The following is a 15558-nucleotide window of genomic DNA, read 5'->3' on the forward strand; positions in this document are numbered from 1 at the left end:
TCAAAAATTATTTGTTTTAAGAAACTATTAGTTATTTGAGAGATGGCCCCATCCATGGTTAGGTTAGGTGAATATTTGAGATACCCCCTTCATTTTAAAACAGATGGCACGCTCCTTGACCTAATAGATTAATGAAAATGATTAAAATAACCAATAGGCTCGTTTATTTATTTATTTATTAATTTAACTTTCCAAATCTAATAATCTCTTCCATTTGTTCTTGTAGAAGTATCTTGGTATGAACTTTCATATGATCAAAGAGGCTTGTGTTGCTTGGGAGAGGGAAAAGAAAATAACTATATATATATATATATATATATATATATATATATAGGGTCCCGTTCGGCACCCTAAGTTTTACCACACACTTTAACAAACGCATTTTGTCCTACATGGGTTAGAAGTTTCGGAATGGGCTGATTTTTGGTGAGGATGATCTCTATGGTGAGGAGATCATCCTCATCAAAAATCAGCTCATTCCAAAACTTCTAACCCCATCAAAAATGATTTACAAAAAATGGACGGTCCACGATTTTTCAACTTGTAAACATGGGGCTAAACATTTCGGAATGGGCTGATTTTTGGGGAGGATGATCTTCTAATCATAGAGATCATCCTCACCAAAAATCAGCCCATTCCAAAACTTATAACCCATGTAGGACAAAAAACGTTTGTTAAAGTGTGTGGTAAAACTTAGGGTGCTGAACATTTCCCATATATATATATATATATATATATATATATATATAATATTTAAAAAAAAGTGGTACGAAATTATTACTCTTATTAGGGTATCTATGATCACATGAAGTTAGTATTTGATGCCAAAAGAAGATGGTCATGGGAAAATGAATCATGTGGAAAAATGATTTCCACCATTTAATTGGACGAAAATATCAAAAAGAGAGTAGTTGTAAAACTAATCAGATTGAGTCGACTCAACCCCTAAACTAGTGGAACCAACTCAGAAAATTAATTAGTCAAGCCAAAGGAAAGGAACATAAAAACCTCAAATCCAAATTTTGATTTATTTGGATAAAAACTCTGATTACCCAATTTTCATTTTCACTCCTCTTAAAGTGAATCGGATTACGAGAGAAGAAGGGAGTTTGAAGTGTGTTGGGTGGGGGAAGGGTTGGAATCAAAGGTTTTAGGTTTTGGTATAAAAAAAGGTTAAATATAAATCATTTTATTATTAATCTCTCACGGAAGACCAGGGTCAATGGATGTATGTCGATTCACTTTGTAAGATACTGAGGGTGTCATCATGTTCATGGCTGGTCAATGGTCATTGTTAGAGGTAGATTTGTATTATACTCTCTGTAAATCCCAATCCAATTTCTATTATATTATCTGCCTGTTAGGACTAGTAGTAGTAGGAGGAGGAGGAGATACAGTATTTTGAAAGAAGCGCGATCCAGACCAGTGTCCTCCCGTTCCTTCCTATAACAAGTTGGGACAATGTCTAAGTGGCACCTCTGGGTTGGTTATTTTAAATACATTGAGATAGGGCTGCTGCATGCAAAAGTAGAAAACGTCTTGGTGAGAGAAGCTCAATGTATTTTAAACTCCAACCAAGACATGCCACCAAGTAAACAACATTCCTATTCTATTCTATAGGAACGAACGGGAGAACACCATTACAGTCTATGTAAACAAAAAATGAGGAATTGATTTCAGACTGAAAAACTTGCAGTTATGTAAGGATTGTAATCATTCTAAAAAGATAGTTAAACTATCTCATCAATCACCCATGGATGTAGAAATAGCCAAACAACGTAAATCTTGGGTATCTTAGTAGTTTCTTATTTATTTCATCGTGTATACATCACTGGATCAGAAAACCACACTCACAGAAGGGGTTTTCAAATATTCAGTGAAAACCCAGAGGAGCATATATATATAAGAATAATGAGTTAAAGGGAGCAATGTAAACATGGTTGTATCCAGACACAACTCAAGAATCATAACCAGAAGAAACTGTTTTGCATACCTAATCAGCTCACAAAATCTTCTTAGAGAGAGACCACATATTCAAATAGCCCACCAACCACCAATCTCTAGGAATTATCGATGATGCACATTAGATCTAGTCTGATCATAATAAGCAGAATACCGGTCTCCAGCAGGAACTTCGGATCCGATGCTTGAATAGGCTAGTCTGCGGACTCTGTCATTAGAAGGCATTATCGGTGCCAAATCTGCATAGGAGGAAGGATAGGTGTATCTACTGGAAGTAGTCAGACCCATTCCTACATCGACGTAAGGATCAAAATATGGCTTTTGAGTAGAATTTATCGAACCCATGGTGTATTGATCACTTCCTGCAACTCCAACACTGGGATAATATCTCGTCAAACTTGACCCAGAATCAGTGTGAGGACCTGATAAGTTGGATAGAGTAGTAGCTTCGAACTGTGAGTCTGTTGGTACTCTGAAAAGCCCAGCACATCCAATGGGGATCTCCATGCCGTCTCCAGGTTTAATAGCCGGACGAGAAGTTTCCGTCATTCTCACTACAGCCCAGTCTTGCACTGACAATGGTAATCTATTGAGTTCATGCTTTAGTGATAACTTGGCACGCTGTAATTCCTCCAAGACACCCCCCAAGTCATTTGGTGGTTCATGCCACACAGTCATTTGCAGTCCATTCTTGCTTCTGGATGATTCTCCCTTGTATAGATTCACATCCCCATTAAACGATGAAAATTCCTTTGTTGATCGGTGCTCAGAAGGCCCAAGTGAAGATGAATCTGACCATTCTTGTATCTGCTTCACCTCTGTTGTGGATACTGAACTTTCTTGGTTAAGGAACGAAAATTTGGCGAAACTAATTTGTGTTTCCGTGTCAAGGCAAGTTGTAGGTAGAAGGTCATTGGGAAGTGTTTTGGTCATTGGCTCTGCAATATTGCGACACTCTTCTACCTCTGATGTTACACCTTGGCCAAGGGAGGGGATTGTATGAGTAGATTCCACAGTTTCCCTTAACTCATCCATTTCTTCGGTAATATCTGAACGGTTCCCATGTTCACATGAATCCTGTTTGTTTTGCAACCAATAAATCAAAATTTTAGTCTCCTAAAAAATAAGATCCCAAATGAGTAACAAGTTAATGATTTTAAGTATAATAAATAGTCTACTCATGAAGGATGTGTTCCTTATCAAAGTAAAAGATGATGAAAGAGTATGAGGAGCCTAGCATCATGTGTACCCAATGGGATCCAACAAATGAACAGGCTTCAACCAAAACTAGTAGAGAAAAATTCCCACATCTAAACTTAATTTGGAAACCATATTAAAAAATAAACCCCAAAAGCAAGGTTAACGATTGAAATTCAGACGAAACCAAACCAAAAATGTTTCTAAAGCTAACATCACGTAGCTTTTCACATGTCATATGAAGCACATTAGTGGGGACTCATAAATCAAACCACAGTCCAAAGATTCCCAGAACCATAGATGCTGAAATACTAGATATCCATTAGCACCTACAGATTCTATAATACTAGTGACCAAAGTGTGTATGATTTGGAAGAACATCCATCACAACACTATAACCAAATTGCTCAATGTTGTGCAACAAAACAGTGGTTTATCAACAACACTTAAAACATAATCAGCATCATCTATGCCTATTGCAATCATTGGAACATGTAAAATAAATCCTATTCAGCCATAATCCTATTATATAGAGAAATAGGATTAATTTGAATCACATGTAAAACGTAAAAGCATATTAAGAGCACAGCACCACAGTCCAGTTATTTGTCGACTACATGTAAAGTAGAGTAGTTTGTAATATTGAGCAAAATGAATGCATTATAAAAGCGTTGAAGCAACAAACCGGAGTACAGCTACTGTTCTCCCTGAACTTATCTTCCCACTCTCTCTGAGCATTTTCCTCAGCTTTATATCGATCCATGAGCTGGGTATTGTTTTCTATGGCTCTTTTCATTTCTGCATCTCTTCTGCATTCATTGACATCACAATCATTGGTTTCTTTTCTTTGATCTTCCAGAAACACAGTCTCTACCTCATTCTTAGAACCTTCTTTCAAGATCTCAAGTCTGTCTTTATGGCAATTGCATGCATCTCCCAACCCAATGGCCACTCCATTTTCTTTATCATCAACCGGGATAGATTCATCTACAACGTTATCCTCAGCTGATCTGGCAACCAAACCACCTGAACTATAAGAATTGTTGATGCATGTGTGTGTATGTGTTGTGTTGTGTGTGTGTGTACCCGTGGATGGGTAGATAGTAGAGGTGAGTTGGAATATAACAAATAATAGGAAATTTTTGGTACCCCTAGGACAGAGCTTAAAACAGTTACTTGTGTATGGAGCACTAGCAGAGACCTAACACCTACCATTTGAAGGTCCTTCATGGTCGAGCTTTGGTAATGAAAAATGGCCCACGTAAAGGGGGTTTGTATGAGAGTTGTTTGACACAGAAAATCGTCACAACAAATTAATACACCATTAATCCTAAAGCTTTTGTGTTTCTTCCTTTTTTATACAGTTTCCATACTTTTTTCTAACTTTCCAAAAGAATGAGATAATTCATCTGATTGGGTTGTATATATATGCATATATATATATATATATATATATATATATATATATATAGGGTGGGGATCCGTTGACTCCTAAGAATGAGTCATGAAAAAACACTCCCAACCCTTTAAACACAATATCCGATGGTTGAGATTTATGAGTATCTTGATAACACAAATCTCATTGATACTTATCCCTAGGATTAATCTCAACCATTGGATTTTGCATTTAAACGGTTGGAATCATGAGCTTTATTCATGGGTCATTCGTAGGAGTCAAGGCATCCTCATCCACATATATACGTACAAATATGGGTTGGGATCCATTGACTCGTGACAAAACACATGATCCCAACTGTTTGGATACAATATCCAACAGCTATGATTTAGGCATATCTTGATAACACATATCTCGGAGATACTTATCCCGAAGATAAATCTCAAACATTGGATTTTGTGTTTAAATGGTTGGGATCATATGTTTTCTCCATGAGTCATTCTTCATGAGTCAAGGGATCTTGATCCTAAATATATGTATATATGGGTCAGGTTCAAGAGCCAAGAACATGGCCAACATGTTTTGTCTTATATGGGCAAGCAGTTTTGGAAGGGGCTGATTTTTTGTAAGGATGATCTCTATGATTAAGAGATCATCCTCACAAAAAATCAGCCTATTCTGGAACTTCTAGCCCATATAGGACAAAACACGTTGGCTACTTTATTGGTTCTTGACCCGACCCTATATATATATATTGGTAGCTAACCTTCAAATGGTGGGTTAATGAAAATCTGCATGAGTGCTAGGTGTACTGATACGCCATTGGTAGCTGCCGTTAGCATCGATGCAATTACTACCTTAGAATTATACAACACAAATAAAACATAAAACCAAAAGGGAATGGTTCAGAGTCTGACATTGTTTCCCTTCGCTTTATTTGGCGGCACGATTTCGCCACACGTGGTTTTGCAGAAGAGTCACTAGTAGAACCGAAACTGCTCCGCCTCCTGTTGGCTTGATCAATGCACTTCTTTCCAAGAGAATTAGGACTATCAGAGCAGCTTTTCCAAGATAAGCTTCTACCTGATAAGGAAGAACCTTCAAGCTCCGAATTTGACAATTGCTCTTCCTTCATGGAATTATTATCCTCTTTGGATTCGCAATGGACCCTTTCCTGGTCAGAGTTCGAATCAAACATCTCTAAGAAGTCACCAATCCCATTGTTCTCCAAAATAGCTAGGACCTCTACTGTAGCCTGCTCAGCTTTCTTTCTTTGGAGATTCACACTTTTTAATTGTTTCTCCAGTTCTGCAACCTATTTTGTGTTTCAAAGCAGCATATGAAATGCAAATTATTATGGGAATCGCTAAGTGATTAAAGCATAAAGCCCTTACAACATGTAGTTGTAAAGAACTAATCAAGTTCGGCTAACAAAGAAAAGAAACATGAATGTAACTTTCAAGTAAATAAACATAAATGATAAAAAAGAATCCAATAAAACTAACTCTTTTAGCCAGCTCATCAGCTCGTTGCCTAGCAGTTCTTGAGACAGATCTTTCAGAAAGCAACCGAGCACGAAGGAACTCAATAGTCATGGTAGTCGAGTCCTCCATAGCAATTTTCTTACTGAAAATGTGAACCAACCCACTCAGTTTTCCATTGAAACGCAAACCCTAAATCATACTTTTCTTACTTCTGGGAACCCGCAAACTCCATCCTACATAACTAATAAAGAAAACCAATGAAAATAATATATATATTGAAAATAAATCAGTAACCCCAAGAAGTGTATGATAATCTTAAACCTAAAATCCACCACTTGTTCACAATAAGTAAACTAAATATATAAAATTCAAAAACAATCTTTTATTACAGCCAATCAGTAGATCAAACTTCAACTGTCAATGTAAATAAATTCAAGAAAAATTTAATTTTCACTCACTTTCCGGAGCTATACCCAAACTCAAACAGCCAAAGCTCTTGCATTTCCCCAAAAAAAAGAAACAAAGAAAAAGAGTAGAAAATTAACAAACAAAATCCCAATTCACATTTTCGGAAAAACCACAAAACACTAACTCCATTCAGTATATCAAACTTCAAATGTCAAAATCAGTAGAAAATTAATAAGCAAAATGCCTATTCACATACTCTGCAAAAATCTTAATTTTATACTCAAAATTCTTTTATTTCAAGAAAATACTAATTCCACTCAGTATATGAAACTTCAACTATCAATGTAAGTGAGTTCAAGAAAACCCTAACTTGACTCATTTTCTAGAGTTATACCCAAGCACAGACACCAAAAACTCTTGCATTTCCCCCAAAATGAATAAATGAAGATAATGAGTAGAAAACTTAAAAAAGTAAAACCTCAATTCACAGACTCTGCAAAGCCCTTATTTTTATACTCAGCAAACCCTAGTTTATTTACTTCCCATAAATTCAACTCCAAATACTCAGGATTCCCAATTCTCTCCAATCAAGAAACCAGAAGCTATGACTTAAATCATAACTGACATATTTCCAATAAAACCCATTAATTATTCACCAACCAAAACAACTAAAAATAAATTTTCACAATAAAAAACCCTAACCCTACTTTTCAAGAATAAAAAGTAAAAAATTCATCATATATTTCCAAAATCAACGATTAAAAACTCCAAACAATTCGCATTCTTCACCTGTGATCTTGCTTCTTCTCATCCACACTCAGAAAATCCTGCATTATCAGAAGAAACTCGAAACAAATGCGCAGAAAAAATCCTTACTTCGAAACTCAACTTCTGCTACATTAACGAAGCTACATCGAATTCTAGTGTCCCAAAACCAAAATAACTTAAGAATTCGATCTACAGAAACTCAAAAAAAAAAAAAAAATTTTACAGAGATTAAATACGTCTAAAGCACGAATTCGATCGAACTCACCATCGAAGAACACAAAAGATGGCCTTTTTTTTTTCGATCTCACACCTTTCGACAATCGGAACAAAGAGAGCAACGTCACCGTCTCCTGCGTCACTTCTCGTGATTCTGTCCTCTTTAAAAGGAGTTCTTAATTATTATTTGAATTTAAGTAGCTAATTACTGAAATCTCCCTCCTTACTAAGGTTAAGTAGTACACGATCCGATAACATAAGATATGGATTGAGGATCTGGGTTCTGGTAGGGATCCGATCCAATAAGAATTTAATACTATAACCATTGGATCAGTCAATTGGTATCCGACTGGCAAAATTCTCTACTGCAAAGGCAGGTTGAGCCTACTTGGAATAAATTGTTACATGCAATCTAATTTCACCAAGAGATGGACATTTGAGCATTAAGACAAGTAGATTAGATAATGTTCTGATACCATGTTAAAATCTACGGGTCTAACTCATTATTGAAAATCAACTTGCAAGAAAGGGGTTGTCTCCGCTCTATACATTACACATCCCAATAGTACTCTAATGATGCGAGACTATTCTAACAATTATATGTATGAAATTTATTAATGTTTTATATATTAAATTATTTGTTTCGATCAGGACCCAATCCAATTGTTATGGAATCAATTTCAATTCCAATATTTATAAGATTGATCCCAGATCCTCTTCGATTTGATTTGGATTTGATCAAACCCCACCCGTTGACAATCCTATTAATTACACCAATGGGTATCGTTCGAAGGAAATCAAATAGGTACCAATTTTTATCAATTTTATTTCTTTGAGATCTATCTTTAATTAGATTAGAAAAAGAAAAGAGAGAGAGAGAGATGATTTTCAGCTTTGGTTCCAACTCATTGGCAATAAAACACGTTAAGACCCTACTTCTTTTCATTAAGGATTTCTTAATCATGATCCCAATCTGATAAGAGTAATAATTCTCAATGTCAACGGTGAGATGCAATTGAGAGAGAGAGAGAGAGGAGAGAGGTTTTGTGTTTAAGGATCATGAGCATTATTGAGTATTTATGAGTGTTTGTATGGGTCCACACATCTCTAAGACCTAGCGAGATATGAATGGTGTAGATCAAAGATTATTATTGTACTGTCACGCTTGACAAACATGCAAGTAAAGTATATTTGGTTGAATCATTTAAAGATATCAAAGTGCACTTTAGAGTAATAATGTAGGGTCAGGATTACACAAGTTGGTATTTCTGTGAGAAGTAGGGTCAGGGTTACAATACTCTTTGAGGACGCCTTGTCCTCTTCTAAATAAAAAAGAGCTAACATTGTCCCACCAACTAATGCCACGTCAATTCTTATATAAATCATCAAAAAATTACTCACAGTTAGTGTGGTAATAGCAACTCTCTAAATAAATCAGAAGGTCTCTTTGCGTATGAATAACCGATTGATTGATACAGTGTAAGATGTGCAAATAATTGTACTCCTGATTACAAAAGATTGACGTTGCAACTTATTGCAAAAATTATTTTGAGCCTAATTATAGGTGGCAATCTTAACACGACATAGAATTAGTGGGTTTAGGTCAAGTTTAATTGGATTTGGATCATAATAGTGTCAATCTGCCTAACACAATTATTAAATATGCTGGGTTTGAGTTAAAAATGTCGACCCGCTTAGCCCATTTTGACATATTTAGATGTTTAGTTTTCGATCATTAACGGATCATTTTAAATCATATAACACAAGAGATATCTCAAATATCAACAATTACTTAAGGATTTAAATTACCCTCTCTTTTTTGTTTGTTAGAATTTTGTAGGACTTTTTCATAATATATATATTTTTTAATTTTATAAAATATAAAGTGTGTTTTAAGATATTTTTCAAATAATTATCTATTTTCTTTTTTTCTCATCTTTTTAATTGGTTGTGATACATTTTTGGTGATCAAACTTAATTTATGTTTTGTGATCCTTAATTTATATTGGTCTATGGTTGTTTGACTTTATTTTTAATAATGATATTTTATTTTTTATGGTGGAAATAGAACTTTTTTTTATATTAAGATTAAAATTTTATTAAATAGATTAAATGAGTCGGGTCAAGTAACCTATTTAATATATGTGTTGGGTTTGGGTTGGGTAAATTTTCATAATACTCTAACCTCAATACGACACAAACCAATGTCACCCCTAGGCCCAATTGATCTTTAATAGAATTTTTTCTCTTATAAATTGAATTAATTAGAACCATTCTTGGGATTTTAGGATTAAAACGATCAATTATTTTTAAGAAAAAAATATATATTTTATAAGATTAATAGAGCAACTATTTTAAGAACAACAGATTTCCAAATTTTTCGAGAAAGTGCCAAAGCAGATATTGAGGAGAAGAATGGTATCCCTAACAAATGGATCCGATCACTAAAGATTCAATTTTATATTAAGAAACCCGATGTTATTCAACCAAGCCAAACCAAAATCAAAATTTGACCCATCAGGGGTGTGGTACACTGGTAAATTGTAGCGACAAAAGTATGCTTCTTTTGATTGTGAGTTCGAAATCGAGTGCAACCTCTGAATAACTTACTTAATAGGGAGCTGTGGGCACTCATGTGACTCTGCACCAGGGAAACTTAAAATTATTGGTGCCAATGTGCCACATTGGAGATTGGCACAAAAAGAAAATTTGGCTTTTACGTTAAGATATAGTGTTGGTGATTACATATAACAATTGGAGCATTATTGACAAGTTCATGATGATGTTTGATAAAAATATATAAATATTCTTTTGAAAGCAACTTAGAAAAACAAGCACTATTTTGCAAGAAATTTATGAAATGGCCTACTGCATGATTTGTACTTCTCACTAAGAATGACCACAAGTCAAGTATGGTTCCATGTGTCATTCATTACTACTTAAACAAAATATATAATATAATTTACATAATTTCTCACATATTATCTAGGTCAGAGACCATTGGATAGGGACATAGGTGATCCAAAACGGATCCAATTGATTGTTAAATCAAATCCTTATCGGATTGGATCCTAACCAAAACCCAAATTATTGATCCTAATCCAAAGTTGTCAAATTGGATTTCGAGTCTTATAAAATCCATTGACAGCCCTAGTGACATATCGTTTGCATATAATATACCTAAGATTTGAATTATCTTTATAATTATATAGTAAAATTCATGTCCATGCCATATAAACATTTTTATTTATTTTTAATTACAAAAGCATACATAGAATATGGTAGTGGAGTGTGGACCGAATCGGACCACATGTCCTCATCATGGTTTTAAAACTTGTTTTGACATCTCGTCTCGTCACATTCGTGAATGAGACTGAGTTGTCTAAACGAGTTTTCCAATATGTTTCTTATTCAATAATGAAAAAAACACGAACGTGGGTTTAAATCTTGTACAATACATTGACTTGTCCGTCCATCTCCTTGTTGGCTGATACCGAGATGACTTGGGTGATCCGTCTTGGTCTTGGATGAATTTTGAAGCCATGGACCCCATCCCCTTATAATTATTGTGAATATTTGTGATACTTCCATTAGCGTACATGTTAGGATGTATTGTAATAAAGCGTATATTGATGGTTCTATTTAATTAAGATTGCTTATGTGTTTTTATATGAATCATATTAGAGTTCCAAGAACAATAAATAAACTCAAGATACGAGTGAGAAAGCATCTATGAATCTGACACACATCCAAGTTAGAAATATCCTCCACAATATCAATTTCAATGTTACTCCAGCACGACTCTTAGCTGAATTCACCTATATACGAAATTGAAATCTGAGGGTATTTTGGTAAAAACAATTTTTTAAGGGCATCTTCGGTAATTTGAATTAAGGATATTTTGGTATTAAAAAAATTATTAAGGGCATTTTCGGTACAAAATACAATTTTGAAAGTGTATTTATTCAATTTTTTTAAGGGCATCTTCGGCAATTGGAATTAAGGATATTTTGGTAATAAAAATAAAAAAATTATAAAGGACATTTTCGGTACAAAATACAATTTCCAAAGTGTATTTATTGTTCTTTCACGTGTGCCCTTAGAAGTCCCTATGGTATGTTTATTTATTCTTACTTTTGTACCGAAAAAAATATGACCCTTTGTTTGATTTTCTCTTGAAGGCTGAAAATAGAAAGTAAAATCACAAATGTGACCGCCACCCATTTTTGTACAAATATAATAATATATAGATACCGAAATGGGTAAATAATTGACCATTTTTATACTTTTAGTTGCCAGTGATCCTAAACTAGGGCCCATTTGAATGGACAACATTAGATTGTAAATGTGACCAGTACCCATTTTGGTAAAAATAAATAAATACTAAACTAATATGACCCTTTTGATAAATAATTTTTTAAAAATGACCAAACCAGGTACCATTTTTGAACTTTCCTCTATTAGCCAGTAATTCAAAACTCAAGGATACATACAAATCTTCACCAATACATACATGGCTACATATACATCATACCCCACCACCCTCAGCACATGTTAGAGAGACTCATCTCCAATGAAATTAAAAATTAAACAAAATTTGTGTCACATTAATGGAACCTTAAAACTAGAAGCCATTAGTATGGACAAGTAAGTTCTTCTGAGAATTCCTCCACCAAGAAACCAAAGATGTCGAGCTCAATCGCCACCGCTGTCTCTTGCATTTGCACCCGATTCTTCCTCCAGTCGTCGGCCTCCCTTTTGATGTCCAATTCAACCATCATGTCGATGGTGTTCGACTCTACTTCCTTCCATGACTCCAATCTCTTACAAACATTATTCACCACCACTTCCCTTGTAACTTGTTCTGTTTCTTCTGCTACAAGGTCCATAACTAGTCTCTTCGTGTGTGAAGGAATTGTGTAGAAATCGTTCACGTTTGATCTGCAAAGAACTTCTCTAATAAACTCATCATCACCCTTTTCTCCATCTAATAAAACTGAATCATCGTCATCGTCATCGTCGTCATCATCATCATATTCTTCTTCTTCGTGTTCATCTTCTTCAGTGATTCTCTTCTCAAGTTCAATGGGCTCTAACCCTGCTAGTCTCTCAAATCGGCGAAGCTTTTCCAATAATTGTTGTTTTGTTCCTAAGTGAGAAAAAAACAAAAACAAAAAGGAGAGAAAATCACTATTAGAGAATTCAAATAAATTGGACTATCTCAATCTCTTATATGTCCCTACACTTAACACCCCCCCCCCCCTCCCCAAAATCCCAAAATAGATAAACAGTATTGTTTTACTTAAGGGGAAAGTACTATAATAGCTCGGTAAATTACTGAACCAGACATGTCTTTTTCATATTTACAAAAACAGCCATGCATGTACCAAGGGGGCGGAGCCAAGAAGGGACCAGTGGGAGCTATAGGCCCACTCAACTTTTTGAAAAAAATACAAAATCTAAAAATAAGAAATTAGAGTAACACTTTTCTTACTAACTTAAATATTAACCAAGTGTCGTTGAGCTAAAATGGATTACCAAAATGGCAATTGAAGACCACAAACCCTCTAGATTTCATGGAAAAATCATATCCAAAAGAGAAATTAAAAAAATCATTTATTTATTTATTTTGGGCTTGATCCAAGGTTTTGAAAATGGACCACCGAACCTCTAAACGTAAAGTTAAAATTCAATGGTGAAAAATACGTCTTTTTTGAAAAAAATCAAAATCAAAATTTAATATAAAAAAAATTCTCTAGATCCTTGTGGCATTGGATCATGTTTTTGGATGCCTCAAGGTGAGCTCAACGACACTTAATTGATCTTTTTGGATTCATAGGGAAATCGATGTTTTCCTTCGAATCTCAAATGTACATTTGAGATTCGTATGATAGAAAAACCCCTTGTCAAAAACTAAAATATTAAACTATTTTATAACCGAAAAGTAACTACGTATTATGATGTGTGTTAGTCGTAGAAGATTCCTACAACTAGAGGCCTACGTCAAGAAAAACCAATAAGATCATCTCGAGCAAACCCTACATGAAAGACAACAACATAACAGAGCAATACTATTTGAAATTGAACTATTTTACGACAAGAAGCTAACTATGTCAAGGCAACTCAAGATGACTCACTCCAAGATATGGGCTCATAGGCCAACACATCACATTACCAAACAATTAATCGAAACAAGCTATATTGATATTGTTCATTAATACGTACTTTGTACAATCGCGAAGCTATGTTCAAGTTCGAATCCGTCATCCTCTTGTCCCTCAATATCATCATCGTCATCTTCGAATGGGGGATCCAACACAGAAACAGGACTGTTCTGTTCCTTCTCTTCTTCTTCTTCGAATTCCTTTCCCGCGCAATTTGAGCTTTCTTCCTCATTTTCTATCACCTAATAATATACAAATTAACCTTAAGTGTTAAGATTTAAGATATCTTCATTAAGCATTATGAAAGAAGTAATAAAAAATTATTCCATGGGTATTTTCGTCCAATACAATGTTAGAAACATTGGAGTCATGGCTGAAGAAGCTAAATTAACCATAAAAACAAAAAACCAGATTTGTCTTCTTTCAATAATTTTAAGAGACAATGTCAAGATTTCATTGTAGGGACGTAATCAAAATGCAGTTGAGAAGAAAGTGAAAATGGACATAAATACCCTTAATAATAGATTAAATTTACTAATTTATCATAACTTTGGATACTTTTGAGAAGGACTCGTCAGTTAGAAAACAAATTGAGATCCTTTTGCCGACAACTCAGGAAAAGCGATCTGACTCGGTTGAGTCACAAACTCCACAAGTCCACTAGAATCGTCCGTAGCATACGAGAAAAAGTTAAGCACAAATTCCCATAAAAATACTTTACAATCCGGATTTCAGATTCACCATCTTTTCGGTACGAATTCCAGATTTAAATTTGTCGAATCGTGTTCCACTCGTTGTACGAGTCAATTCCGAGTCACCATTTTTAAACCTTTCTGGAATTTTATTTTTTTTAAAACACAATAAATCAAACAGGGGAAGAAAGTAAACCTGCTTTTTCCGAGTTGAAGATTCAAATTCTGGAAATGGGTGACTTGGAGACGAACTATTTTGTAGAACAAATCGACAAGGACTTGAACTAAAGTCTCCATTTTTAATCTGCTTGAGATCGAGCTCGAGCTCCATATCTTCAGAGCACTCAGACCTACTGCTTGAAGTCTCCAAATCTAGAGATTTCTCTTCGTTGCTCTCAGAACAAAAACTACTGAGTCGACTAGTTGAAGAAGTTGAAAAACCCATTTCAAAAACCCTCTTTTCTTCCAAATCCACCATTGCTTCAGGCATCTCTTGCATCTCCTCTGTATAATTTTTACGCCCATTTGAAGAATCCCACTTCAAGATATCCTTTACAGAGACCCTAATCTCATCTCCTTTGATTTCTCTCTTTCGACTTGCTATTCTATTGAAAAACGATCCGAATAATCCAAAACCCAGATTTTTAGCGGTTTTGGGTTTTTTGGAAACCGAGTTTTTCTGAATCCTCATAGCAGCTTCGAGGAGCAAAGATGCTGTTTTAGAAGGAATATGAAGGAAAAAGGTATTGGAGTTTCTACATGGGCTTTTTGCAGCAGAAGAGAAATCAAAAAGAGGGGATTTTTTAAGGTCTGGGGAGTTGTTGAAGGAGAAAAAACACGCATTTTTACAAGAAAAAGTAGAGCTTTCTGTGATGGGTTTTCTTGTTTTGATCTGTAAATCGGTTTTGGAGGGTAGGGATACTGATCTTTTAATCTGGCAACGTCTCTCATCAATGTAGTTCTTCAGAATGAATGGCTCTTGATCTTCGATTAATAGCTCTCTTAGATGCTTTGAAGCCATCTTTGTGTTCGACACCAGAAGAAGAAAGAAAACAAACCAACTTCGAAAATCCTTGAATTTCTTTCTGTTACTTCTACATGAAACAGTTGAAGAGATTTCAACCTTTGAAAAAAGAGCTGAAGAGGTCGTGTAGAAATAGGAGAGCTAGAGCTATAGAGAGAGATGTTTGAAATCTGAGATTACGCTTTGAACTTTGAAGGCTTGTTTAAAAGCAGAGAGAGAGAGAGAGAGAGAGAGAGAGAGAAACCAC

At 34.9% G+C, this 15558-nt stretch overlaps 2 protein-coding genes across 7 annotated transcripts; both read right to left on the reverse strand.

The window, feature by feature from the left end:
* Positions 1-1767: 1767 nt before the first annotated feature.
* LOC147395452 (uncharacterized) lies at positions 1768-7612 on the reverse strand. 6 transcript variants are annotated; one of them, XM_086451477.1, is made up of 6 exons: positions 7481-7558; positions 7237-7274; positions 6061-6181; positions 5473-5870; positions 3845-4169; positions 1768-3039 (listed from the first exon to the last, which is right to left on the reverse strand). In XM_086451477.1, exons 1-6 carry the CDS (start codon positions 7481-7483, stop codon positions 2068-2070), a joined length of 1857 nt encoding a protein of 618 aa, XP_086307603.1. In that variant the 5' UTR covers positions 7484-7558; the 3' UTR covers positions 1768-2067. The 6 variants fall into 6 exon arrangements, with proteins under 6 accessions (XP_086307603.1, XP_086307605.1, XP_086307606.1 ...); XM_086451479.1 differs by lacking the exon at positions 7237-7274 and having other exon boundaries at positions 7481-7612; XM_086451480.1 differs by lacking the exon at positions 7237-7274 and having other exon boundaries at positions 6061-6272; positions 7481-7612.
* A 4261-nt stretch (positions 7613-11873) lies between these two features.
* On the reverse strand, positions 11874-15558 carry TRM28 (histone-lysine N-methyltransferase SETD1B-like protein). Its single transcript, XM_086451948.1, has 3 exons — positions 14484-15558; positions 13657-13837; positions 11874-12580 (listed from the first exon to the last, which is right to left on the reverse strand). Exons 1-3 carry the CDS (start codon positions 15306-15308, stop codon positions 12066-12068), a joined length of 1521 nt encoding a protein of 506 aa, XP_086308074.1. The 5' UTR covers positions 15309-15558; the 3' UTR covers positions 11874-12065.

Source organism: Akebia trifoliata, chromosome 8 (genome assembly GCF_017979445.1).
Source record: "Akebia trifoliata isolate Shusen 1 chromosome 8, ASM1797944v1, whole genome shotgun sequence".
Lineage (NCBI taxonomy): Eukaryota > Viridiplantae > Streptophyta > Magnoliopsida > Ranunculales > Lardizabalaceae > Akebia > Akebia trifoliata.

Coding starts and splice junctions, on each gene's coding strand:
- LOC147395452 (XM_086451476.1), bottom strand. CDS start 7,280: ATGCAGGATTTTCTGAGTGTGGATGAGAAGAAGCAAGATCACAG. Junction 5,871..6,060: donor CTGATGAGCTGGCTAAAAGA/GTTAGTTTTATT, acceptor AACACAAAATAG/GTTGCAGAACTGGAGAAACA. Junction 3,040..3,844: donor AGAACAGTAGCTGTACTCCG/GTTTGTTGCTTC, acceptor CAAAACAAACAG/GATTCATGTGAACATGGGAA.
- TRM28 (XM_086451948.1), bottom strand. CDS start 15,308: ATGGCTTCAAAGCATCTAAGAGAGCTATTAATCGAAGATCAAGAGCCA. Junction 13,838..14,483: donor CTTCAACTCGGAAAAAGCAG/GTTTACTTTCTT, acceptor GTATATTATTAG/GTGATAGAAAATGAGGAAGA. Junction 12,581..13,656: donor TAGCTTCGCGATTGTACAAA/GTACGTATTAAT, acceptor TTTCTCACTTAG/GAACAAAACAACAATTATTG.